Source organism: Vombatus ursinus, unplaced genomic scaffold, assembly GCF_900497805.2.
Source record: "Vombatus ursinus unplaced genomic scaffold, bare-nosed wombat genome assembly UNPS02014859.1, whole genome shotgun sequence".
Taxonomy (NCBI): domain Eukaryota; kingdom Metazoa; phylum Chordata; class Mammalia; order Diprotodontia; family Vombatidae; genus Vombatus; species Vombatus ursinus.
Genome location: NW_020954637.1, coordinates 154278 through 175341, shown reverse-complemented (window position 1 = coordinate 175341; position 21064 = coordinate 154278). Strand labels below are relative to the sequence as shown.

At 46.7% G+C, this 21064-nt stretch overlaps 1 protein-coding gene across 1 annotated transcript in view; it reads right to left on the bottom strand.

The window, feature by feature from the left end:
- Positions 1-14423, bottom strand: part of RUNX3 (runt related transcription factor 3) — a 106873-nt gene extending 92450 nt beyond the window's left edge. Inside the window, exon 1 of the mRNA XM_027841353.1 lies at positions 14253-14423. Within this exon, the coding sequence (XP_027697154.1) occupies positions 14253-14310 (58 nt within the window). The 5' untranslated portion in view covers positions 14311-14423. The remainder of the gene's footprint in view (positions 1-14252) is intronic.
- Positions 14424-21064: the final 6641 nt, after the last annotated feature.

Here is a 21064-nt window from a genome sequence, read left to right as displayed (position 1 = left end):
TTAACAGAATACAAAAGAACATAGATAATGTTAATATTATGTGAGGTCCACAGAGATCCTTATATGCTGTTTAGTAGCCCCCCATTTCTATCTGAGTTTTGACACTCCTGGCATAGAGAAGCCCTTGATGAGGAAACTCTCTCTATCAATGCAGGATGGCACCTGCTGGGTAACTGCTAGTCTTGGAGAATTGCCTGGGGCACTGAAAGGTTAAGAGATTTTCCCAGGGTCACATAGTCAGTCTGTGTTTGAGGTAGTACTTGAACCCAGGTCTTTCTGGCTCTCTATCCACTACACTAGTCATGTCAAACTCAATTAGAAATAGGGGTCACTAAGTCATACATAAGGACCCCACTGGGCCACATATTGGCTTATAAAACTATGTATTAACATTATCTATGTCCTATTGTATTTTTACTTATTCTTGTTAAATATTTCCCAATTACATTTTAACTGGTTTGGGCGGCACTGCCAAGTGTTACAGCTGCAATGTAGCCCTTAGGTGGTATGTTTGCATCATACTATGCCATGATGTCTTTAATAATAATAATAATAATAATAATAATAATTTATTCTGTCTTATTCTATTGCATAGACCTAGCAGAGGTGGGGAACTTGCAGCCTTGAGGCCACATGTGGCCAGCTAGGTCTTCAAATGCAGCCCTTTGACTGAATCCAAACTTCACAGAACAGATCCCCTTAATAAAAGGATTTGTTCTGTAAATTTTGGACTCAGTCAAAAGGCTGCACCCGAGGACCTAGAAGGCCTTGTGTGGCCTTGAGGCTGAAGGTTCCCCACCCCTGTAGGGGAAGTCCTCCACAGGCAGCCTCCTCTGATACCTCACCATGGCATGGAGAGGACCCAAGTTCTTTAAGGCTCTGGCAGGAAAGCAGAAGCCCCCACAACTCTTCCCTGTAGGAGCATCTTCCAGCCCAGCCCCTGCTGGGTGCTACCTTTTCCTCCAGGAGTCCTTCCCGATGTCTTCTGAGTGTAACTCCCTTTCTCTCGTCAAACCTTATAGGCCTCTTTTCTATAAATGCTCAGGAGATGGCCGAGCTGAGCTGATGAGCTTGTATTTGGATGGTCATTACATTCCCACCATCTCCTCTAGATTGTAAACTCCTTGAGAGCAGGAGCAGTGTCATTTTTTTTTTTCATCCCGAGGACTGACCACAGGGCCTACACATAGAAGTCGTTTTTATAAATATTTGTTCAGTTGAGATGGGTCAGTTCCTGGGGCTGAATCTAACTCTGACCCTTCCAGTGGTAATTAAAGACTAGCTTCTGTTAAGTATTAACATTGTTTTTGGGCAGCCTCTCTAACATCTCCTGGCCTCAATCTATAAACTGAAGGGAGTGGGCTATATGATCTCAAAGGACTCTTCCACCTCTGACATTCTCTGTTTTACAGGCCCTCCAAGCTCTGACATTCTCAGTTCTAAGGGCCCTTCCAGCTCTGACATTCTGTGTTCTAAGTCTGTGTTCCAGTATCCCTTCCAATTCTAACATTCTATCCTCTAGGAGCATAGATTTTAGAGTCAGAAGGAACCTGGGAGCAGCGAGGGCACTCCTTGCATTTGATAGAAGAGACAATCAAAGCCTAGGACGTGCTTTTTGGTTCTCACGCTCACATTTCTGAGTTTCTCCTTTCTAGCTTTATAAATCTGTGATTCTTTGGGTCTTGGCCCCCAAGATGAAGGAGAGGTCTTGGTAAGTTAGTGCTTGGGATTTTTTGAGGATAGGGTGGGGAGAGGAGAAGCTCACTGGGGTGGGTTCAAGAGCATCCTTCTCCACCTCATCTCATTCAGCTGGATCCTGGAGCTGCCCTAGCCTCTTCCTCCAGCGGCAGCTCTTTATCTATCACATCCCCTCCCTTCCTCCACCTCTGGTCAGGGAGGTTGCAGTTGCTCCATGGGGTGAGAGGACAGGCCAGAGAACAGGCTGGACATCCCCACACCCCAAAGAGGAGGTTATCATGTTATCTCCTAGCTTACCACAAGCTCCTGAAATCAGTCATCATGAAACTAAGGGGCCCATAGAACTGTGTTGGGGCCCCATAAAGGACAGCTCCCTGCTGTTCTCACAGTTCCCCTGGGGGAGAGGAAAAGCCCATGCCTGGGCTCCGCGGGACAGCTGCTCCTAAGGGAATGAAGAAGAATGATAGGCTCCTGTCCCAGATTCCTGGTGTGAGGTAGGGAGAAGCTTTCAGGTGGCACCTTCTGAGATGATGAGACTTCACCCTCCCAGAGATGTGGGGAGAGGACCCACACCAAGACTCCTCCCATCTCTGCCCAAGGGGAGGCACATCCCCCAAAGCAGGAGTCAGGGAAGTGACTTCAGGGAGACTTCTCTCTGTGGATAGCTGCCTCCAGATGTGGGCTCTAGCTGCCCTCTTGAGGGCATCATGCCACTCTGGCCGGGATGGGGAAGAGGGTCCTCTGGGATCTTGAGATAATTCAGTTCAATAAACATTTTTAAGTGCCTACTACTACATGTCAGGCACTGTGCTAAGAGCTGGGGATATAAAAGAGACAAAAGACAGTGCCTACCCTGAAGGAGCTTATAATCTAACGGAAGAGACAACATGCAAACAAATATATACAAAGCAAGCTATGTACAGGATAAATAGGAAATAATGAACAGAGGGAAGACATTGAGAGGGGCTAGGGAAGGCTTCCTGTAGGAGGTGGGATTTTACTTGGGACTTAAAGGAAGCCAGGGAGTTCAGAAGTCAGAGTGGAGGAGAGAGAGCTTTCCAGGCCTAGGGACAGCCAGAGAGATTGTTTGGAGTCAAGAGATGGAGTGTCTTGTTTGTGGGACAAAGGGAGGTCAGTTCTCTTGCAGGGGGGTGGGGGCACATGTTCCCACTAGACTTTACGCCTTCTTACCCCTTCCCTTCCTTCTCTCCCATAGCAATGTTGTTTAGTGGTTCAGTTGTGTTTGACTCTTTGTGACCCTGTGGACCATAGCACACCAATGCTGTCCACAGGGCTTCCTTAGCAAAGATCCTGGAGTGATTTGCCATTGCTTTCTCCAGTGGATTAAGGCAAACAGAAGTTAAGTGACTTGCCCAGGGTCACACAGCTACTAAGTGCCTGAGGTCATATTTGAACTCAGGTCTTTCTAGCTCCCAGCCCTGTGCTCTATCCACTACACCACCTAGCAACAACCCCATGTGGAAAACGGAGCCAATTTTGTGCCAAGAGGCTCTAAACACTCTCCAGAAACCATCTCAGAGAAAGCCCCAGATTTAGGCTAATGAGTGCTAACAATAACCCCTTGTGTGTGGAGGGCATTTCAAGGTTTTCAAAGAACTCTCCCATTCATGATTTCATTTACACCTCACAGCAGCAAGGGCAGGAATTAACCTTGCCCCTTTTATAGAGGGGAAAGCTGAGGCCCATATGCCCAAGGACACAGGGTGAATTTGTGGCAGAGCTAGGCCTCAAGCCCTGGGGGATCAAGCCGGGAGGAAGGGGAAATCTATAAAGATTAAAAGGCTCTCCAACCAACCCAATTTCCATCCCTCTGACTCATTCATTCATTCAGTATTCACTCAATTCCTACTGTATGAGATTTTGTACTCACAAGTAAGTAGGGGATACAAAGAGAGTGGCTCCTTGAGCCCTGCCCTCACAGGGCTCCCCATCTAAGCTGTTCAGGTCAGGCTCAAGTGCAGACAGGTATATAGATAACTGAACTCCCCTACGGTGTACGGTGCTTAATACCCAGAGTTTGGCACAAAAAGGAGGTCAGAGATGGGAAGGAAATGTCATTCTGTGCTGAGGGTAGGTAGGCTTCTAAGGGAAGGCTTCTAAGAGGAGGTGCCAATAGATCTGTGCCTTGAAGAAGAGGGTGGGGGCAGCTAGGTGGCACAGTGGATAGAGCACTGGCCCTGGAGTCAGGAGGACCTGAGTTCAAATCCCACCTCAGACACATAACACTTACTAGCTGTGTGACCCTGGGCAAGTCACTTAACCCCATTGCCTAGCCAAAAAAAAAAAAAAAAAAAGAAGAAGAAGAAGAAGAAGAAGAAGAGGGTGGGTGGGGATTTCTTGCCATATTAATATTCTTAAAACACAAATTCATTATGTTGTATATTTGAAAGAAATAGTAAGTTGCATATAGTAGATTTGTTTATGTACAATCATCTTTTTTATTGTGCTGTGTTATGGAAATGCTTGTTTTATTCCATAAATTAAAAATTAAATAAAAAAAACATTTTCAGAAAAAACTTTCACACAGATCTGAACCTGATCACCTCTGCTCCCCTCCTTCTCCTGCCTCCTTCCCCAACATGCACATACTTTCACTCAAAAATCTTCACTGGCTCCTTATCACTTCCAATTGTAAAAGCATAAAAAGTTTAAAGCTTAGCACAGTGTCTGGCATACAGTAGGTACTTTATCAATGTTTATGGATTAATTGAAAGTACTTTACAACTTGGCCCCCATCTAACTTTCCAATATTGGTTCATACTACTGCCCTTTGTGTATCCTGTTCCAGCCTGCTAGCTGTCCCCCATAACAAACACACCGCTATGTCTGGAAGGCACTCCCAACTCTCCCCACTTCACAAAATCCCTATTCCTTCCAAGTCCAGTTCAGGTGTCTTCCCCTATAATAAGCCTTTCCTGATTCCCCAAGTTGTTAATGCTTGCTCCCTCTTGGAATGGCATGGTATTACTTTCTACCTATTTGTCTGTGTATACATTGTGTCTCTCCCCCACCCCCACCCCCCAGTAGACTGTAAGCTCCTGGAGGGTAGAGACTGTTTGGATTTTAACTTTGTGTCCTGAGCAAGAGGCAGAGAGCCTGGCACATTGTGGAAGGTAGGACCTCTCCTCTATTTTGTTGATCTCTCCCTTCCTTCTGAGGATCACTATCTGTAAGTCATTCAATGATCCCAATAATGATGACAATAATAACTGATACTTTGAAATTTACAAAGTGTTTTGCCTATATTATCTCATTGGAGGTATTATTATTCCCATCTACAAATGAGAAGATTAAGATTCACAGAGGTTGTAAACATTGCCCATGATTGAACAGCTAGTTAAGTATCATAACTGCCTCTCATCAGTTCTTTCACTCAATAATTATTTATTAAGCACCTACTATGTGCCAGGCACGGTACTAAGCACTGAGGATACAAAAAGAGGCAAAAGGCAGTCCCTACCCTGAAGAAGCTCCCAGTTTCATGGAGGAGACAACATGCAAACAAATATATACAAAGAAAGCTCTATACAAGATAAATTGGAAATAATGAACAGAGGGAAGTCACTGGAATTAAGAGGAATTGGGGAAGGCTTCCTGTAGGAGGTGGGATTTTAATTGGTACTTAAAGAATGCTAGGGAGGTCAGCAGTGCAAGTAGAGGAGAGAGAGCCTTCTAGACATGGGGCACAGCCATAGAGAATGCTTGATGTTGAGGGATGGAGCAGCCAGGACGCCAGCGTCACTGGATCAAAGAGTATGTTTGGGGAGTAAGGTGTAAAAGGACTGGAAAAGCAGGAGGGAGCCCTAAGTTAAGAAGGGCTTTGAATACCAAATAAAGCATTTTATAATTGATCCTGGAGGTGATAGGGAGCCATCAGAGTTTTTTGAGTAGGGAGGTGACCTGATCAGACCTAAGCTTTAGGAAAATCACTTTAGTGGTTGAGTGGACAATGGATTGGAGTACTGAATTTGAGACCTGAGTTCGAGCCCTGATTAAGACACTTACGATAGCCCGGTGATCCTGGCAGTAGGTTAGGGTCAGGAGGGGAGGAGAGAACAAAAAAGCCAGTGGTAGGAAAAAGGAAAAGAAAAAGACAGAGCTCTGGATAATCACTTCCCAAGGTGGACAAACTGAAGAATGAAGAATTAGAATTTCATCATTGTATTTCCAGCAACAAGAACAGGACCTTATGTATGTCGGTGCTTAATATATTAAAAATAAATAAATTCCATGTTTTAAGCATTCTAAGATCCCTTCTACATCTGGCATTCTACGTTCTAAGATCCCTTCAGATGCCAATGTTCTACGTTCTCAGGCCTTTTTTCTGCTGTGACAGTCTATGTCCTAAGACCTCTTCTAGATCTGACGCCGTATTCTAAGGTCCCTCTCAGCTCTGACATTCTATGTTCCAAAGTCCCTTCTAGTTCTAACATTCTGTGTGCTCTAAGGTCCTTTCCACTCTTATATCCTCTGTTCTAAGGTCCTTCCAAACTCTAATATTCTGTCATCTAAGGTCTCTTCCTGCTCTAGAACATTTAGAATATTCTGTGTTCTAAATTCCCTTCCACTTCTATCATTTTATAATTCCCTGAGAAAAGGGACAGCCATGTTTCTGAAGGTTCACATGATAACTCCAAACCATGCAAGATTATTATCTTGGACTTGCTTCTGTCCTCGGGATTTCTGTCTAGGACATGTTTCCAGATGGGAAAACGATAGGCCCAGGCTACCTGCGACCTTCTCTCAGCCCCCTCACTTCCATCCTAGCACCCCTCCATCATTGTAGAAGGCCTGCATGAGCCTGTCGTCATGCTGGCTCAGGAAAGGCTGCCTCAGGGGGCCTGTACCCTTCAGATCCTTCTGGTGGGTCATGCTTTCAATGCCTACACCTTTTGGGTGACCACTCCCTGTCTCTTTCCTCCCCAGGTGGTTTAGAAAAACCTCATTCTTTCACTAGGACCACAGGACAGCGGTCTGCTGGTTGGGAAGGGCTGGTGAGTCTCTCAATGGTCTCTCTATGTGGATCGTGGTGGGCAAGGCTGGGACATAGAGTCCCTGTTGTTTGCAGATGAATCAGGAGAGAGGGTGAGGCCCTATTGGGTTGAGGTGGGATCATGTGGGGAGAGAGAGGAAAGGGCCACCCCTTTGGAATGTGCCACACTTTGGTCTGGCTGGGTGGTCTCTGGGGTCAGGCCTAGGTATGTACGGGAGAGGTTTCAAAGGACCAGCTCTGAAACTGCTGAGTGGGCACTGCCAGCCCGCCCATTCGTGTGGGAACCATCCCTCTATGGGCACAGCCAGTGCTGTGACCCCTGCCTTTCACGGATCCCCGGCGGCTGGCCAATGTGGCTCTAGCTTCCTTCCATGTCTAGCTGGGCTGTTTTCCTCTCACGGGAACAATGAGTCAAAGCTTGATCAAGTCTCAACCTCCCTGGGCCTCAGTTTCTGCATGTTTAAAATGAGAGGTTGGACTAGTTGGGTATATGAGGTCCCTTCCAGCTGTAGATTTAAGACCCTCTAATCATGATGAGTTTAGACTATGGCTCCCCTTCCCCAACCCCTACCCCTCAGTCTCCAGACAGAAAGGTTTAGATATAAAGGGAGTAATTTTCAAAGGTTTTCATGGTTTAGGGGAGTTTCTATGGATTAATCCATATGTTCTCCACCTCCATCCATGCTTCTGCCTGTCCATATTTGTCTACAGTTCTTATCATGTGTGTGTGTGTGTGTGTGTGTGTGTGTGTGTGTGTGTGCGTGCGCTTTCGAGCATGTGTGATAGGCCCCTTTGTCAGTCAGGTAAAGCCTATAGACCTTTTCTGAGAAGAATGTTTTCAAATACCTAAAATAAAATACAGGATATTTGAGGTTAATAAAAAAGACATATTTTTTTTCTCCATCCAAGCTTATAGGACCCGTGAAATTTCTCCATGGAGCACCAAGGTAGAGGAGGCTTAAGACCCCCTGGTCTCCGGCTAGCTCACTCTTCATAGGTCTTCAGAAGAGTGGATGCTCCCAATCCCACCTAGGGTGACCCTGCAGCTTCTAACAGCCATTACGACCAGAGGACTCTTCCTTTTGAGGGCTAACCTAAATCCTGCCTATTGCAACTCGGGCCCATTTCCTCTTTTTCACTCCTTGGTGGAGGCGGGAAACAGCTGCCTCCTGTCTTCCTCAGAAAAACCCTTCTCTTCGTGGGAGGTGTTTGGGGCTGAGAACCGTCGCTAGGAAAGGAAATGAGGCCTCCTGGTGACGTGCCGTTCTAGTGCGAGGATCAGCCCACAAGGGGAGAGATGAGACCAGAGAGGGACAGAGAAAGAATTACTGATAGCCAGGGGAAAAGGAGGGAAGGTCCTAGACTGGGGTAGGTGGGCAGGGGAGTGGGGGGTGGGGAAGGATGCTTCACAGACTCACAGAATCACATATTATCAGACTTGGGAGGATCCTTAGAATATAAATATCGAGCTGATAGGGGACCTTAGAGCTGTTAGGAGATTGTCAGAGCTAGGAGACACCTTAGAACATAGAAGGTTAGAGGTGGAAGGAGTCTTAGCTCATAGAATGTTAGAGGTGGAAGGGACCTTAGGACATAGAATATTATAGCTGAATGGGTCCTTAGAGTCTGTCTAGTATAAATTTTTTACTTTACAAGTGAGGAAACAGATTCAGAGAAGTAAATATATTTCCTAATGTCACACAGAAAATTAGTGCTAGAGCCAGGGGTAGGGCAAGGGCCTCTCCTTCTTAATTTCAGGCTTTTCCCACCATATCACATTAAAAGCCAGCTGGTGCCTCATGAGTGGATCTGGGAAAGGGTTATGGACTCTCTCCCATAAGTGGGTAAGATCCTTTAAGAAGGGCCAGATGGAGTCTGGGTACTGTTTGGTATCCCTACAGCTTCTCCCTGCCTTCATCCATTGGCCAAACTGTTTCAGGAAGAGATGGGGGCTTGCCTTTCTTGGCATGCCCCATGCTGGCAGGATGAAGGACATAGCTTAGGATGATACAGTTGGGATAGCGCTGGCTGATTCGACCATTCTGTAGGTGAGCAAATCACTGTACTTCTCTCTGGGCCTTAGTTTTCTTGTCTGTGGAATTAGGGGGTTAAACTGGATGGTCTCTAAGACCCCTGCCAGATCTGACATTGTATGTTGTAAGACCCCCTATCAGCTCTAACATTTTATGTTCTAAGGTCGCTTCTGACATTCTATGTTCCAAGATCCCTTCCACTTCTGACATTTTACATTCTAAGGTCCTTTCCATCATCAACAGTTGGGGTTCTAGGGTCCTTTGCGACTAACATTTGGTAAACCCATGATTTCACAGCTATACCAGGAGACAGGGGAAGGACATAAGGCCTGGGATTTTGAGGTCCCATCAGCAGCATATCTGAACTAAGGGAGGCAGATGGAAAAACATCTATTCAACAGTAGGAAAACAGGCACAGAGGGTGTAAAGAAGTGATGGGCCTAATATTTCCAACAATGGAACAAATGAGTGACTGAATGAATCAATAAATGGAAAGGGAATTCTTAAATTTTTACTGTATGTAAGTCACTGGACTAACCCTGAAGCAACCCTATCTATCACCTAGTCAGGGACACAATTCAAAGTTTCAAATGTGGCTGATAGCTAGCATGGAATAGTGGATATAATGGTGGCCTTGAAAACAGAAAGATCTGGGTTCAAATCCTGCCTCTAATACATATTAGCTGTTTGACTCTGGACAAATGACTTCAAGTCTGTAAGCCTCAGTTTCCTCATCTAGAAAATGAGGAAGTTGGACTAATAGCCTCTAAGTTCCCTTCTCACTCTAAAGCTAGGTCTAGGAGCTAGTCAGTCTTGTCTGGGACAGATCGAGATTCTTTTTTCGGGCTCCCTCTCCATAAATACTGCCCCACAGAAACCCTGACGGGTATCAGCTTAGAAATATCTCTTTACAGACTCGGCCCCTGGGTTCCCGACCTCCCCTGAGTTGGGAGTCTGCTACACAGGGTCCCTGTAATGGAGTACTAGGGTGCTGCCCTCCAAGGCATGGTGTGGGATGTCCTGCTGCACGTGGCACACCAACGCCCCCATTCGCATACTGGGGATCTAGCTAATTCTTCATCCCACCCCATCTTGACCTCATATCCTCCACAATCCATCCTAGAGACAAGCCCACTTAGGTGGGAGTCAGAGTCAGCCTTAGAGAAAGATTCTCTCTGGACAGGGATTACCATGGATAGGCTAGTAAGGAAAGATGAGATCGCTCCATCTGCTGCCTTATGTTACGCCCCATGAAGATAATAGAATGGTGTGGATAGAACATGGCAGACCCTTGACTCTTCTTTCCCATCAGCCCCTCTATCCAATCTATTACCGAGTCTTGCTATTTCTACTTTCTCATCTTTTGGCTACATCCAGCTTTTTAGTGGATTTCCCTGCCCTGTGCAATTCATCCTCTACAAAACTGCCAGTGAGTGTCCTAAAGCATGGGTCTGGCCAGGTTACTCGCTTGCTCAACAAGCCTCAATGGCTGCCTATTACCTCTAGCATCAAACACAAACTCCTCTGTTTGGTTTTTAAAGCCCCCACCACCTGGATCCACCCTACTTTTCCAGGTGTATTATAAGTTACTCCACTCTCTGCTGAAGACAAACCATCTTTCTTGCTATTTCTCACATAGGTCCTGCCATCTCCCAGCTGGTCCTCATGCTCAGAATATATTACCTTCTCTCTGCTGTCACTTAGGATCCCAATTTCCTTCATATCTCAGCTCAAGTATCCCTCCCACATGAGGCACCTCCTGATTCCCCTCAGCTGCTAGTGCCTGCCTTCTCTCCTCCACTAAATTACCATTTATTTGTTTTGAATCTATTGTGTGTGTGTCAGTCAACCAACATTTATTAAACATCTATTATGTGTGTGTCAGTCAACCAACATTTATTAAACATCTATTATATGTCAGGCACTGTGCTAAGCTCTGAGGCTACAAAGAATAGCAAAAGACAGTCCCTGCCCTCGAGTAGCTCATAGTCTAATGGAGGAGATAACATGCCAACAATACAAATAAACTGGAGACAATGTGTATCCTTATATATGTAAACGTTGTTCTTCCCGGTAGAATGTCAGTTCCTTGAAGGCAAAGATTGTTTCATTTTTTTTGTATCCTCAGTCCCTAGGACAGCGGCTCATAGATTTAGCCCTGGAAGGGGCCCTAGAGGCTGTGTAATCCATCCCTTTCAGAAAAGGAAACTGAGGGCAGAGAGGTTAAGGACCTGCCCAGGCCATACAGGCAGCGATAGATGTGTGATTGGAACTCACATCCTCTCCAACTTGAAATCCAGTTCTTTTCCCATTGTTACCTACTCTGCTTTAACAATTGGTGCTTAGTATATGCAAAATAATAATAGCTAGCATTTATATAGCATTTTAAGGTTTGCGAAACAAACTTTACAAATATTATCTCATGTTATCCTGATTACAATCGTGGAAAGGCCAGTACAGTTGTTATCCTTTTTTTTAACATATAAGGAAACCGGGGTTGGGGAAGTGAATTCACTTGCACATTACATAGCTAATAAGTATCTGAGGCTGGATTTGAACTCGGGTCTTTCTGACCCCAGGTCCTGTTTTCTCACGACTTAGATACCTCGCTACCTAGTTGACTAATCGTGATCTGTTTGGTCATTGGTTGAACTTACTTGATCATTTGGGAATTTAAATTTAAGACAGACAGGAGCATGTCTGTCTTGAGAACACTGAGTCAAACCCTAGGGTTTCTTCATCTGGCTTGTAGAAGAGGGAATAGAGATCACAAAGAGTGGTGCAAATGTTTTTTATAAACCCTAATTTTCTTGCCATCGGAGCTGTCTTTCATTAGCACAGCAAGGGGAAAAAGGGACTTCTATAAAACAAGAGCATCATAGAAGGAGGGAGGAGAAGGAGTACCCAGTTTCCAGAGAGCTCACACACTGCCACCCAGGCCCAGCATTTTCTTGGGACCACTTTCTGCTGATTGCTCAGGCCTGGGGCAAGAGGACCCAGCTAACCTGAAGGTGGCAATCACAGCTGGTGCCCTGGGCCTCCTGAATCTGCAGCCACCTCCTCCTTGATCTAGCTTAGGGGTCCTGCTGGCCTGTTGCCCAGATCAGACTTAGTTGGGGAAAAGAGAAAGCAACTGGGCAAATGACATCAGAGTGGGAGCGTCTGTAAGAAACTGAGTCTCCCGATTGTGAGACTGGGGCCTCCTCCCCTCTGGCCCCAGGGTCTTGTCCTGCCTGGGCCTGGCTTCTAGAGATGCAGTCTGGGATTTGGCTCACAAGATCAAATGACTGGATTCAGTGAAACGCTGGCGGGTCGGACACAGAAGGACCAAGTAGGAAATGGTAGATTGACCTGCTGCTGGCCTCTAGTTCACTGCTCCTGTGGACTCAAACCTACTAGCGCTTTTTATTATAATGGAAAGAACACTAGTCGGGCAACCGGGAGACCCAGTCTAAGTCTTAGTTTGGTCACTGAAACGCTGTTCCCCCAAGCCTCCTCTTTTGGCCTCACTTTCTTCACTTGCTGGGTTCTTCCCAGGTCTGGTAGTCTATATTCTAAGGTCCTTTCCAGATCTCACATTCTACGTTCTAACATTCTACAGCTTTAAGTCCCTTCTTGCTCTGATATTCTACATTTTAAGGTGCCTTGGAAAAAGTTATTGCAGAAAAACGCTAGCTTGAGTCTGAGGATGTGGGTTCAAATCTCCCTTCTGATGTATATATACCCTCTACCTGGGTATGCTTGGACAACATCCCTAGTCGATTTCCTTATCTGTAAAATGAAGAAATTGGGTTAGATGACCTCCAAGTTCTGAATATTCAGGCCCTGTAGATGTTGCAGGGATGAAAAATCCTGGACAATTCTAATAGTCTATGTCTTAAGCTCCTTTATGTTTTAGGGTCCCTTCTTACATGTTATTACAGAAAGAGCATGAGCTCTGGAGTCAGAGGTCCTGGGTTCAAATCCCACCATTGGGACACAGACACTGGACAAATCACAGAACCTCCTTGAGCTTCAGTTTCATCATCTGCAAAATGAAGACGTTGGGCCGGGTGGCCTGAGATTTGGTCCAATTCTACCTTTATGTCTTAAGAACTCTCCCAGCTCTGACATTTTATATTTTAGGTTCCCTTCTAGCCCTGACAATCGGCGTTCTAAGAACCCTCCCAGCTCTGATGCTCCATGTTCTTAAGTTCCAGGTCTGACATTCTATGATCCTGGAGTGGCGTTATTTCCTATATAACATTGGTTGCTACAATGGGACTCCTAGCCCCATCCCAGAACCTCACACTATGCACACACAAGGGTTTCTGAGTGTGATCATTTAGGCTTCTGATAGTCTTCGAGAAAACCAGCAGCTATGGTTGAGCTATGCCATGGTAAGGTGAGAGAAACATCTCTCCAGTAACTGCTTGTCCATCAGAAACTTCAGTAGGTCTCTCTCCGTGGCCTGCACTGGGGAAGCCGGCAGCCAGATCCCTGTAACCCAAGGGAAGGATTCGGCCTGCGCCACCACGCTCAAAGAGATACGTTTGTAGCTGTGCCCTTTTTGCTCCCCTCACCCCCAGAAGATGTTGTAGAGTTTCTATAGAAAAACGCCTTCTCTCTGCCCGGCGAGAGAGACCACAGACCTTTCGTAGGGAAGGTTATTCTCTTACCCTTCTGCCTCTGGCAAGGGGCAGAAGCCGCCTGAATTCTCAGCCAGTTGCTGTCTGCCTTCCCCTCCCTTTTTCCTAACCTGAGGATGATAATCCTTGAAACAAAAACTTTAGAAATATTGCCTGACTTCTCAGGTCAAATTTTTTCTGCTTCATTCAGAATGTGACCTGAGATAGTCCAGGGGTTTCACAAGAAACCCAAACCCAGTCTCTCCGCCTCAGTCTGCGGCATGCACGGTCATTAGCAAGTAAACCCAGAGGCCAAGCTCCCTTCTCTTTCCCTGCCGGAGCCAGATAAGGACAATGTTTGTCCCAAACGCCAGACCAAAGTGAAGGGTCTTATGAACATAGTCAGTGGGTGAGGGGACACTGGTGTCCCCATCTCCCAAATTAACCAGGGGAACCCTCCCAGAAACCTGGGAACACTGGTCTTTGATTTACTGAGTAGACATTACCCACCCTCCAAATGGTTATGGCCTAGCCCCTCTCAGCCTCCACAGGCTGAGGACAAAGCCATCCTCTGCTCCCAAAGAGAAGCTAGTAATATCACTCAAGTCGCCTATGGAGATTCTCCAAGGGGAGAGTTCCAATATTCAACACAAGAAACTCATTCCAAGAATCAACTGCCCTATCTTTGGGGTGGCAGTGAGGGGTAGGGGGGAAGGAGGTACAGGGAAAGAGGGGCTTGAGTTGGGACGCAACAGTGGCGGACCACCTTCAGAAGAGCCAGTGTAAGGTGGAGAAATGCTCCCCAGCCAGCCCACGTTTTCACTCCCACCCCACCCCTGCCCCAGCGGCGGGCAGTGGGCATCGGGCAGCCAGTGGCTACGTAGGGATTTCTCTACTCACCGCGAATGAAGGGCTGCGAATAGGTCGTGAAGGAATCAAAGATATTGTTGGATGCCATGTTCTGGTCTGAGGGAGGCGAGAATTCAGTCCTGGAGGGGGTCGGGTTGGAACTGGGGTGTGTGTGTGTGTGTGTGTGTGTGTGTATGTGTTTCTGCTACTTTTGAAAATAATTTGAAAAAAGGAGGGGGGAACAACAAAAAAGAAAAAAAAGTAGAAAGTGCAAAAAAAAAAAAAAGACAGAGAGAGAAAGAGAGAGAGAGAGATCCCAGAGGAAACTAATGCCTATTTGTACCCAAGAATTTGGGTTCTCAGTCCCACAGGAATGTCTGGCCACAGAGTATTCAACAGAAGTATATGCACAGACTATCATTAGTGATGGAAAGGGCGAGAGCAGAGGCAGCAGCGGGCAGGAGGGGGGAGACCCAAGGCAGCAGCGGGCAGGACAGGCTGGGGGCCAGGGCCCAGAGGAATGAATGAAACTTACCCCTAAGGCAGACAGAACAACACCCCCTCCCCAACCTATGAGAGGTGTAGGCAAGGCTAGGCCCCCCTTCCCCAGCGCAGGGGAGTGGGGATGAGGGTGTGGAGAGAAGCCAACCCTCCCTCCCACCCAGGTACCCCTGGGGATGGCAGAGGACTCCCAGCTTGTGGTTCTGTGGTTGGGGAAGAGGCCTTCAGAGTGTCAAGCCAACCTCAGCTCCCCAGGCTCAAAAAGCCTTTAGCCCAACTCGGGCTCATTGGCCCGGGGGGAGTCACCTGACCCAGAACGTCACCCTGGCCCTTGGATCTCACTGTGGCTCCTTCTTCTTTTGAAAAAAAAAAAAGAAAGAAAGAAAAAAAAAAGAAAAAAGATAGTTTCTGTGTTGGCTGGTAAGGAACAGCCTATACCGTTGGCCCAGTTAGTTTTCTGTTCTGAAAACAGTTAACATGGTGAAGAGGGGGTGTGGAGCTAAGGAGAATTTTTTTTTCTTCTCATCCTCCTTTTTAATTAATGAGAGTGTCCTCCTGCCAGGGCTGAGAATAATGTGGATGGCTAATTGGTTGATGGAAGTCATCATCCATGGGCATGAAGGGGTTTTCTCCCTTTAACTGGCCCTTCTCCCACACCCACCACTTGTCTGTGGTGCAACTCTCATCCCACCAGCAGGGCCGACCCTGGGCCTTTGCGTCTGACTATTGTTACTGGTGAGACCACTTCCATATGTGTGGATGGGTGGCTCTTGACGGGGGTTTTATATGAATTAGTATTAAGTAAAAATTCAAAGCATATGCCGCAGTATAAACAGCGCTCAGGGCTGGTCTCTGGTGTCCCATCCTCCCCCTCCCCTCCTTCCCCCTTCCACCATTCATGGTTCTTGCAAAGTGGCTGGGCCTTCCTTATACACACAATAAATGGGTTGCCAGGCTGTGTTCCAGTGGCATTATGGGAGGGGGGCAAGGAGAAGGATGCTGTGGAAACACACCAGCTGGGCTGATTTCCACAAAGCCCAGGTTCTGAGAATGAAGCCCAGATAAGCTCGGTCTCCTTTCTGAAACCCACCAAGCAGAGTGACCCTAGCTAGGAATGTTACTCTTCTGAGAAGCCTGGAGGTCTTCTGACCGGTGGGCAAAGAAGATTCTGGGGATGTCGAGGATCAGCATCGACCTCCTTCCTACCTCTTTAGAGTGATAGATGTCCTCATGGTTGACGGTTAACAAGGACGCACATTTTGTGACAGGAGCCAGAGGAGAAGATCGTTACAGCACATTGGAACGAGGGAAGCATAAACAGTTTCAGGATGGAAGAGGAGATGCTTAGGTAGATACACATTCAAGAGCTGAAAGTACTTCTGGTTAATGATAGAAATACCTCAATAAGGAACAGCATCAAGACTGTGGTCAAGAGTATGCTAGCCTCTGCAGCTAGGTGGCGCAGTGAGTAGAGCACCAGGCCTGGAGTCAGGAAGACTCATCTCGGGTTCAAATCCAGCCTCAGGCACTTACTAGTTGTGTGACCCTAGTCAAGTCATATTTGTTTGCCTCATTTTCCTCAACTGTAAAATGAACCACTCCAGTATCTTCGCCAAGAAAACACCAAATGGGGTTGTGGAGTCAGACACAACAACATAATAAGAGTTGTTGGTAGGAGGGTCCTGATTTTAATGACCTGATTTGGCTGCTTCTACACTGAATCGGGTTCTCATTGAAGGGAGAGGTTTCGTTGGTTCCCCCACCCCCACTCCAACCCCATCCACACATTCGTCTGGAATATTTGCAGGACCGTGTACACCATGGAACTCCTCACCCATATACTAGGATGCTGTTCTGGCTGAACTACCTGGTTGAGTGATTCGTGTGTTCAACTAGACCCAGGTCTGGGAAGCTGCTCCTTATCTCTGCATTCTCCATGCACAAGAACCTCATGGTAGGGGCAGCTAGGTGGCACAGTGGATAGAGCACCAGCCCTGAAGTCAGGAGGACCTGAGTTCAAATCCCATCTGAGACCAAACACTTGACACTTACTAGCTGTGTGACCCTGGGCAAGTCACTTAACCCCATTGCCTAACCAAAATGGTAAAAAAACAAAAAACCAAAAAAACAAAGAACCCCATGGTAGGGGATTTCTTGGTCTGTGGATATGCCAGAAATGACTGCTCTTTGCCTATATCCTAAGTTCCTTTTCAGCACTAACATTCTCCTCCAGTTCTGTCACTGGCCTACGGATTTATGATGGATTTACAGTTGGCCAAGGGGAAGATGGGAATCTTGGGGGTGAGGTGTGGGGGTTAGGGGCAGCAAGACTATCAAGAATAGGGTAAAGGGTGCTGACATGGGAGGTGGGCTTGGGGCAGGGGCGGGGTGTGTGGATGGGTAGGTCAGAAGTCTAGCCTGGAGTCAACACTACAGCTTCCTCTGGCCTCAGAGTAAAAAGGAAGACCATCTATGGTTCTTCTAATTGACTTTTGGTCTGAACTACCCCCGGCCCACCCCCTGCCCACCACAAGCCAGTTTCCAAGTCCTGCGATATGCACTGTCAGCTGGTGATGTAACCCAACAAGTATGTGCAGCTGTTGATGACCACACTCTTCTAACCAGCTTCCAGAGGTTGGAACCCCAGAATGGGGTGGGGAGGAGGGAAGGGGAGGAGGAGCGTCCCAGAACCCTAGTGAGCCAGCTGAGCGCTGGGCATCACAGCAGGGCCCTCCCCAGCCTGAAGCTTGCCATCCGTCTCGTAAGCTGTGGGGATCTGCGGATCACAGGCATTTCCAACACCCCGTATCGCCAGGACACAGCCAAAACCCCTTTCTGAAACTCCAGTCCCCGGTGGAGCTGTTTTTTTCCATGAAAGTGCCCACCCAGTTCCTTTTACCCCAGGCCGAAGGGGACCGTGAGCCAGAGTTGGTGCAGTTGTCTACAAAGGCTAGTATTGCTCTTCAGCTCCATTCCAAGAAGGTGGCCTGGCCCCAGATGAAAGAGAGAACATATTCTTTACCATAAAAAGGTCTATGGTTTTTCTTCCCCTCCCCCCCTTTCCCTTTAATGACCCCATTTTCCACGGGTGTGTCTGAAAATTTGAAACATACCAACTTTACTTACTCGTCCAAAGGAAGGGGGGTCATTATGTGGTTGAGAAATTGATGGGTGTTCTGTGTGCTATCGATGGAGCATCCCAGGCATCTACCGGCACCCCAGGAGATTAGGCGATCAACAAGCAGGCCATGCATTGAGCTTCCTGGCCCTGGAAGCAGGGCTTGAGGGTGCAGAGTTTTCTGACTTTAAAACGAGATGCTTGTCTTCATATGGATACAACAGGATTATAATGCAATGAGATGGAGCCTAGGAGTTACGGGTGAACTATTTACCTTATCTCTGTACCTCATATGACCACGCTACATATCATAGAATACACAACATCAGAGCTGGGAGGGTCTTTGGAACAGAGAATGTCAGAGCTGGGAGGGCTCTTAGAACATGGAATGTCAGAGCTGGGAGGGCCCTTAGAACACAGAATGTTGAAGCTGGGAGGACCCTCAGAACACAGAATGTTAGAGCTAGGAGGGCCCTTAGAACACAGAATGTCGGAGCTGGGAGGGCCCTTAGAACACAGGATGTCAGAGCTGGGAGGGCCCTTAGAACACAGGATGTCAGAGCTGGGAGGGCCCTTAGAACACAGGATGTCAGAGCTGGGAGGGCCCTTAGAACACAGGATGTCAGAGCTGGGAGGGGCTTGAAGTCTATTCTCTTCATCTTACAGATGAGGAAACTGAGGTCACAAAAAAAAAGGGATTTACTAAGGGACTTAGTAACAGAGTTAGAACTAGAATCCTGGTCACCTGATTGCCATTATTATACTCATGGGACCATAAAATTTAGAGCTGCAAAAAATCTTATAGATCCTCAAGTCTAAATTTAATTTACAGAAAAGAATATTGAGTCTCAGAGAGGAGAAAATGACTTGACCAAAGTCATATAGGCACTAAGAACTTGAACCCAAGACTTCTGACTCTATACAATGTTCCTTCCCTCTTAGCATGAGGTTCCATGTATTCATAGAGTCACAGATCAGAGCTGAACTTATTCTTTAAGATCATCAAGTCTAACCTCTCTCCCTTCATTTTATTTTATTTTATTTTATTTTATTTTATTTTATTTTTTTTTTGGCTAGGCAATGGGGTTAAGTGACTTGCCTAGGGTCACACAGCTAGTAAGTGTTATGTGTCTGAGGTCAAAGTTGAACTCAGGTCCTCCTGAATCCAGAGCCAGTGTTCTATCCACTGAGCCACCTAGCTGCCCCTCCCCCTTCATTTTATAGAAGAAGAAACTGAGACCCAAAGAGATTAAGTAGTTTACCTTAGTCAGGATTCTAACCCAGATCTTCCTGGCTCCAAATTCAATGCCCTGTCCCTACAACACCCTAACTCTTTTTTAATAGCACTCCAGACCCACTAGCCAGAAGGTGAGCTCCCAATGGAGCCGTTTTATAACTCAGCAATAGGCCTAGTGATCACCTTGAGACTAGAAAGGAGAGTTACAGAATCCTAGAGCTTAAAAGGACCCTAAGAATCATTTTCTCTGCTGCTTCCCTTTCCCCAGTATTGCTATGGCATGTGGGCAGGCACCAAGGGAGGCAGCCTGAGGATGGGGGTGAAGGTGATGGAAAAGGAGATATCTTTTCACCTGGTGTTCACAAAGACCTCAGAAGTGTGATTGATTGGGGGCTGGAGGGTCACTGTCGCTGGACTCATGAGCCATCAGTAGTTAGGATGTATATTTGGGTGTCTTCACTTACATGAAGCTTCGGGAACTATGGGAGAAGTCCCCATGTCCTGTGCTCTTGGCCCTGCAGCTCCCGCACAGATGAGACAATGGCCCTTTATTTACTGGGTTCCATGTGCCCCCTTGAAAGGGAAGAATGCCAAGGAAATGGGGCTGGTGAGTTTCCCATGATGCCTTGCAAGGAGTAAGGTGAGAAAGATACTCTCTCCCTCTTTGCCTCCCCCTCCCCACCTCCAGTATGCCCCCATACACAATGTCTCCCTTTCAAAGAAATACTCCACAGAACAGATATTTTACTTAAGCACTGGAAATACAGAAGAAAGTTTAAAGACAGTCCCTGATGTTGAAGCTAATGGAGGAGACAACAGGAAAACCAGGATGTATAAACAAGATATGGGCAGGATAAATTGGAAATAATCAATAGAGGGAAGGCCCTAGAATTAAGGGGGTTTGGGAAACGCTTCCTGCAAAAGGTATGTGGAAGGAAGGAAGGAAGCAGAAATGTGGAAAGAGAACATTCCAGATATGGGGGGAGATTCAGGGAAAATGCCTGGAGGTGGTAGATATCACACCATGTTTAAGGAACAGCAAGGAAGCCAGTGTCACTGGATTGAAGAGTCCATGGGGTGTGGTATGTAAGGCATAAGAAGGCTGGGGAAAAGCTAGACTTGGGGGCAGCTAGGTGGCCCAGTGGATAGAGCACCGGCCCTAGAGTCAGGAGGACCTCAGTCCAAATCTGACCTCAGATCAAACACTTGACACTTACTAGCTGTGTGACCCTGGGCAAGTCACTTAACCTCAATTGCCTAAAAAAACGAAAAAACAAAAAAAAAAAGAAGGCTGGGAAAGTGGGAGAAGAGGCAAATTATAAAGGGCTTTGAATGCCAATCAGAGGACTTTGTATTTCATCTTGGAAGTGATAGGGAGCCATCGGAGTTGATTAAATAGGAAGGTGACATGGTCAATCCTTCAATTTAGGAAGACAATGGTCTATTCTCTGAATACTACTCACTAACCAGTCCCCCCCGAACATTGATTACTAAGACCATGGCTTTGACCACCAGCCACCAAACAAAACCCTGACCATTAGTCACTGAATAGGCCCCAATTGTGCAAATCTTAGAGGTAGAGGGATGGACCAAATTATCCCTTGAGATTCCAAATCAAAGAACTATATAGATTGTTAAAACAGAAAGTGCCTTTTGGGATCATAGGATCTTAGAATTTAGAGCTAGAAGGAGCCCTAGAGATAACCTAGTTTAATCCCCTTTTAACCAAGGAGGAGGGGCAGCTAGGTGGTGCAGTCAATGGAAGACTCATTTTCCTGAGTTGAAATCGCCTCGGACACTTACTAGCTGAGTGATCCTGGGCAAGTCACTTTAACTCTGTTTGCCTCAGTTTCCTCATCTATAAATTGATCTGGAAAACCACTTCAGTATCCTTGCCAAGACAACCCCCAAGTAGGGTCACACAGAGTCAGAAACGACTGAACAAAAAAAAATCTAAGGAGGAGATTGAAGCCCAGAAAGTGGCTCACCCAAGGTCTCTCTGGAAGT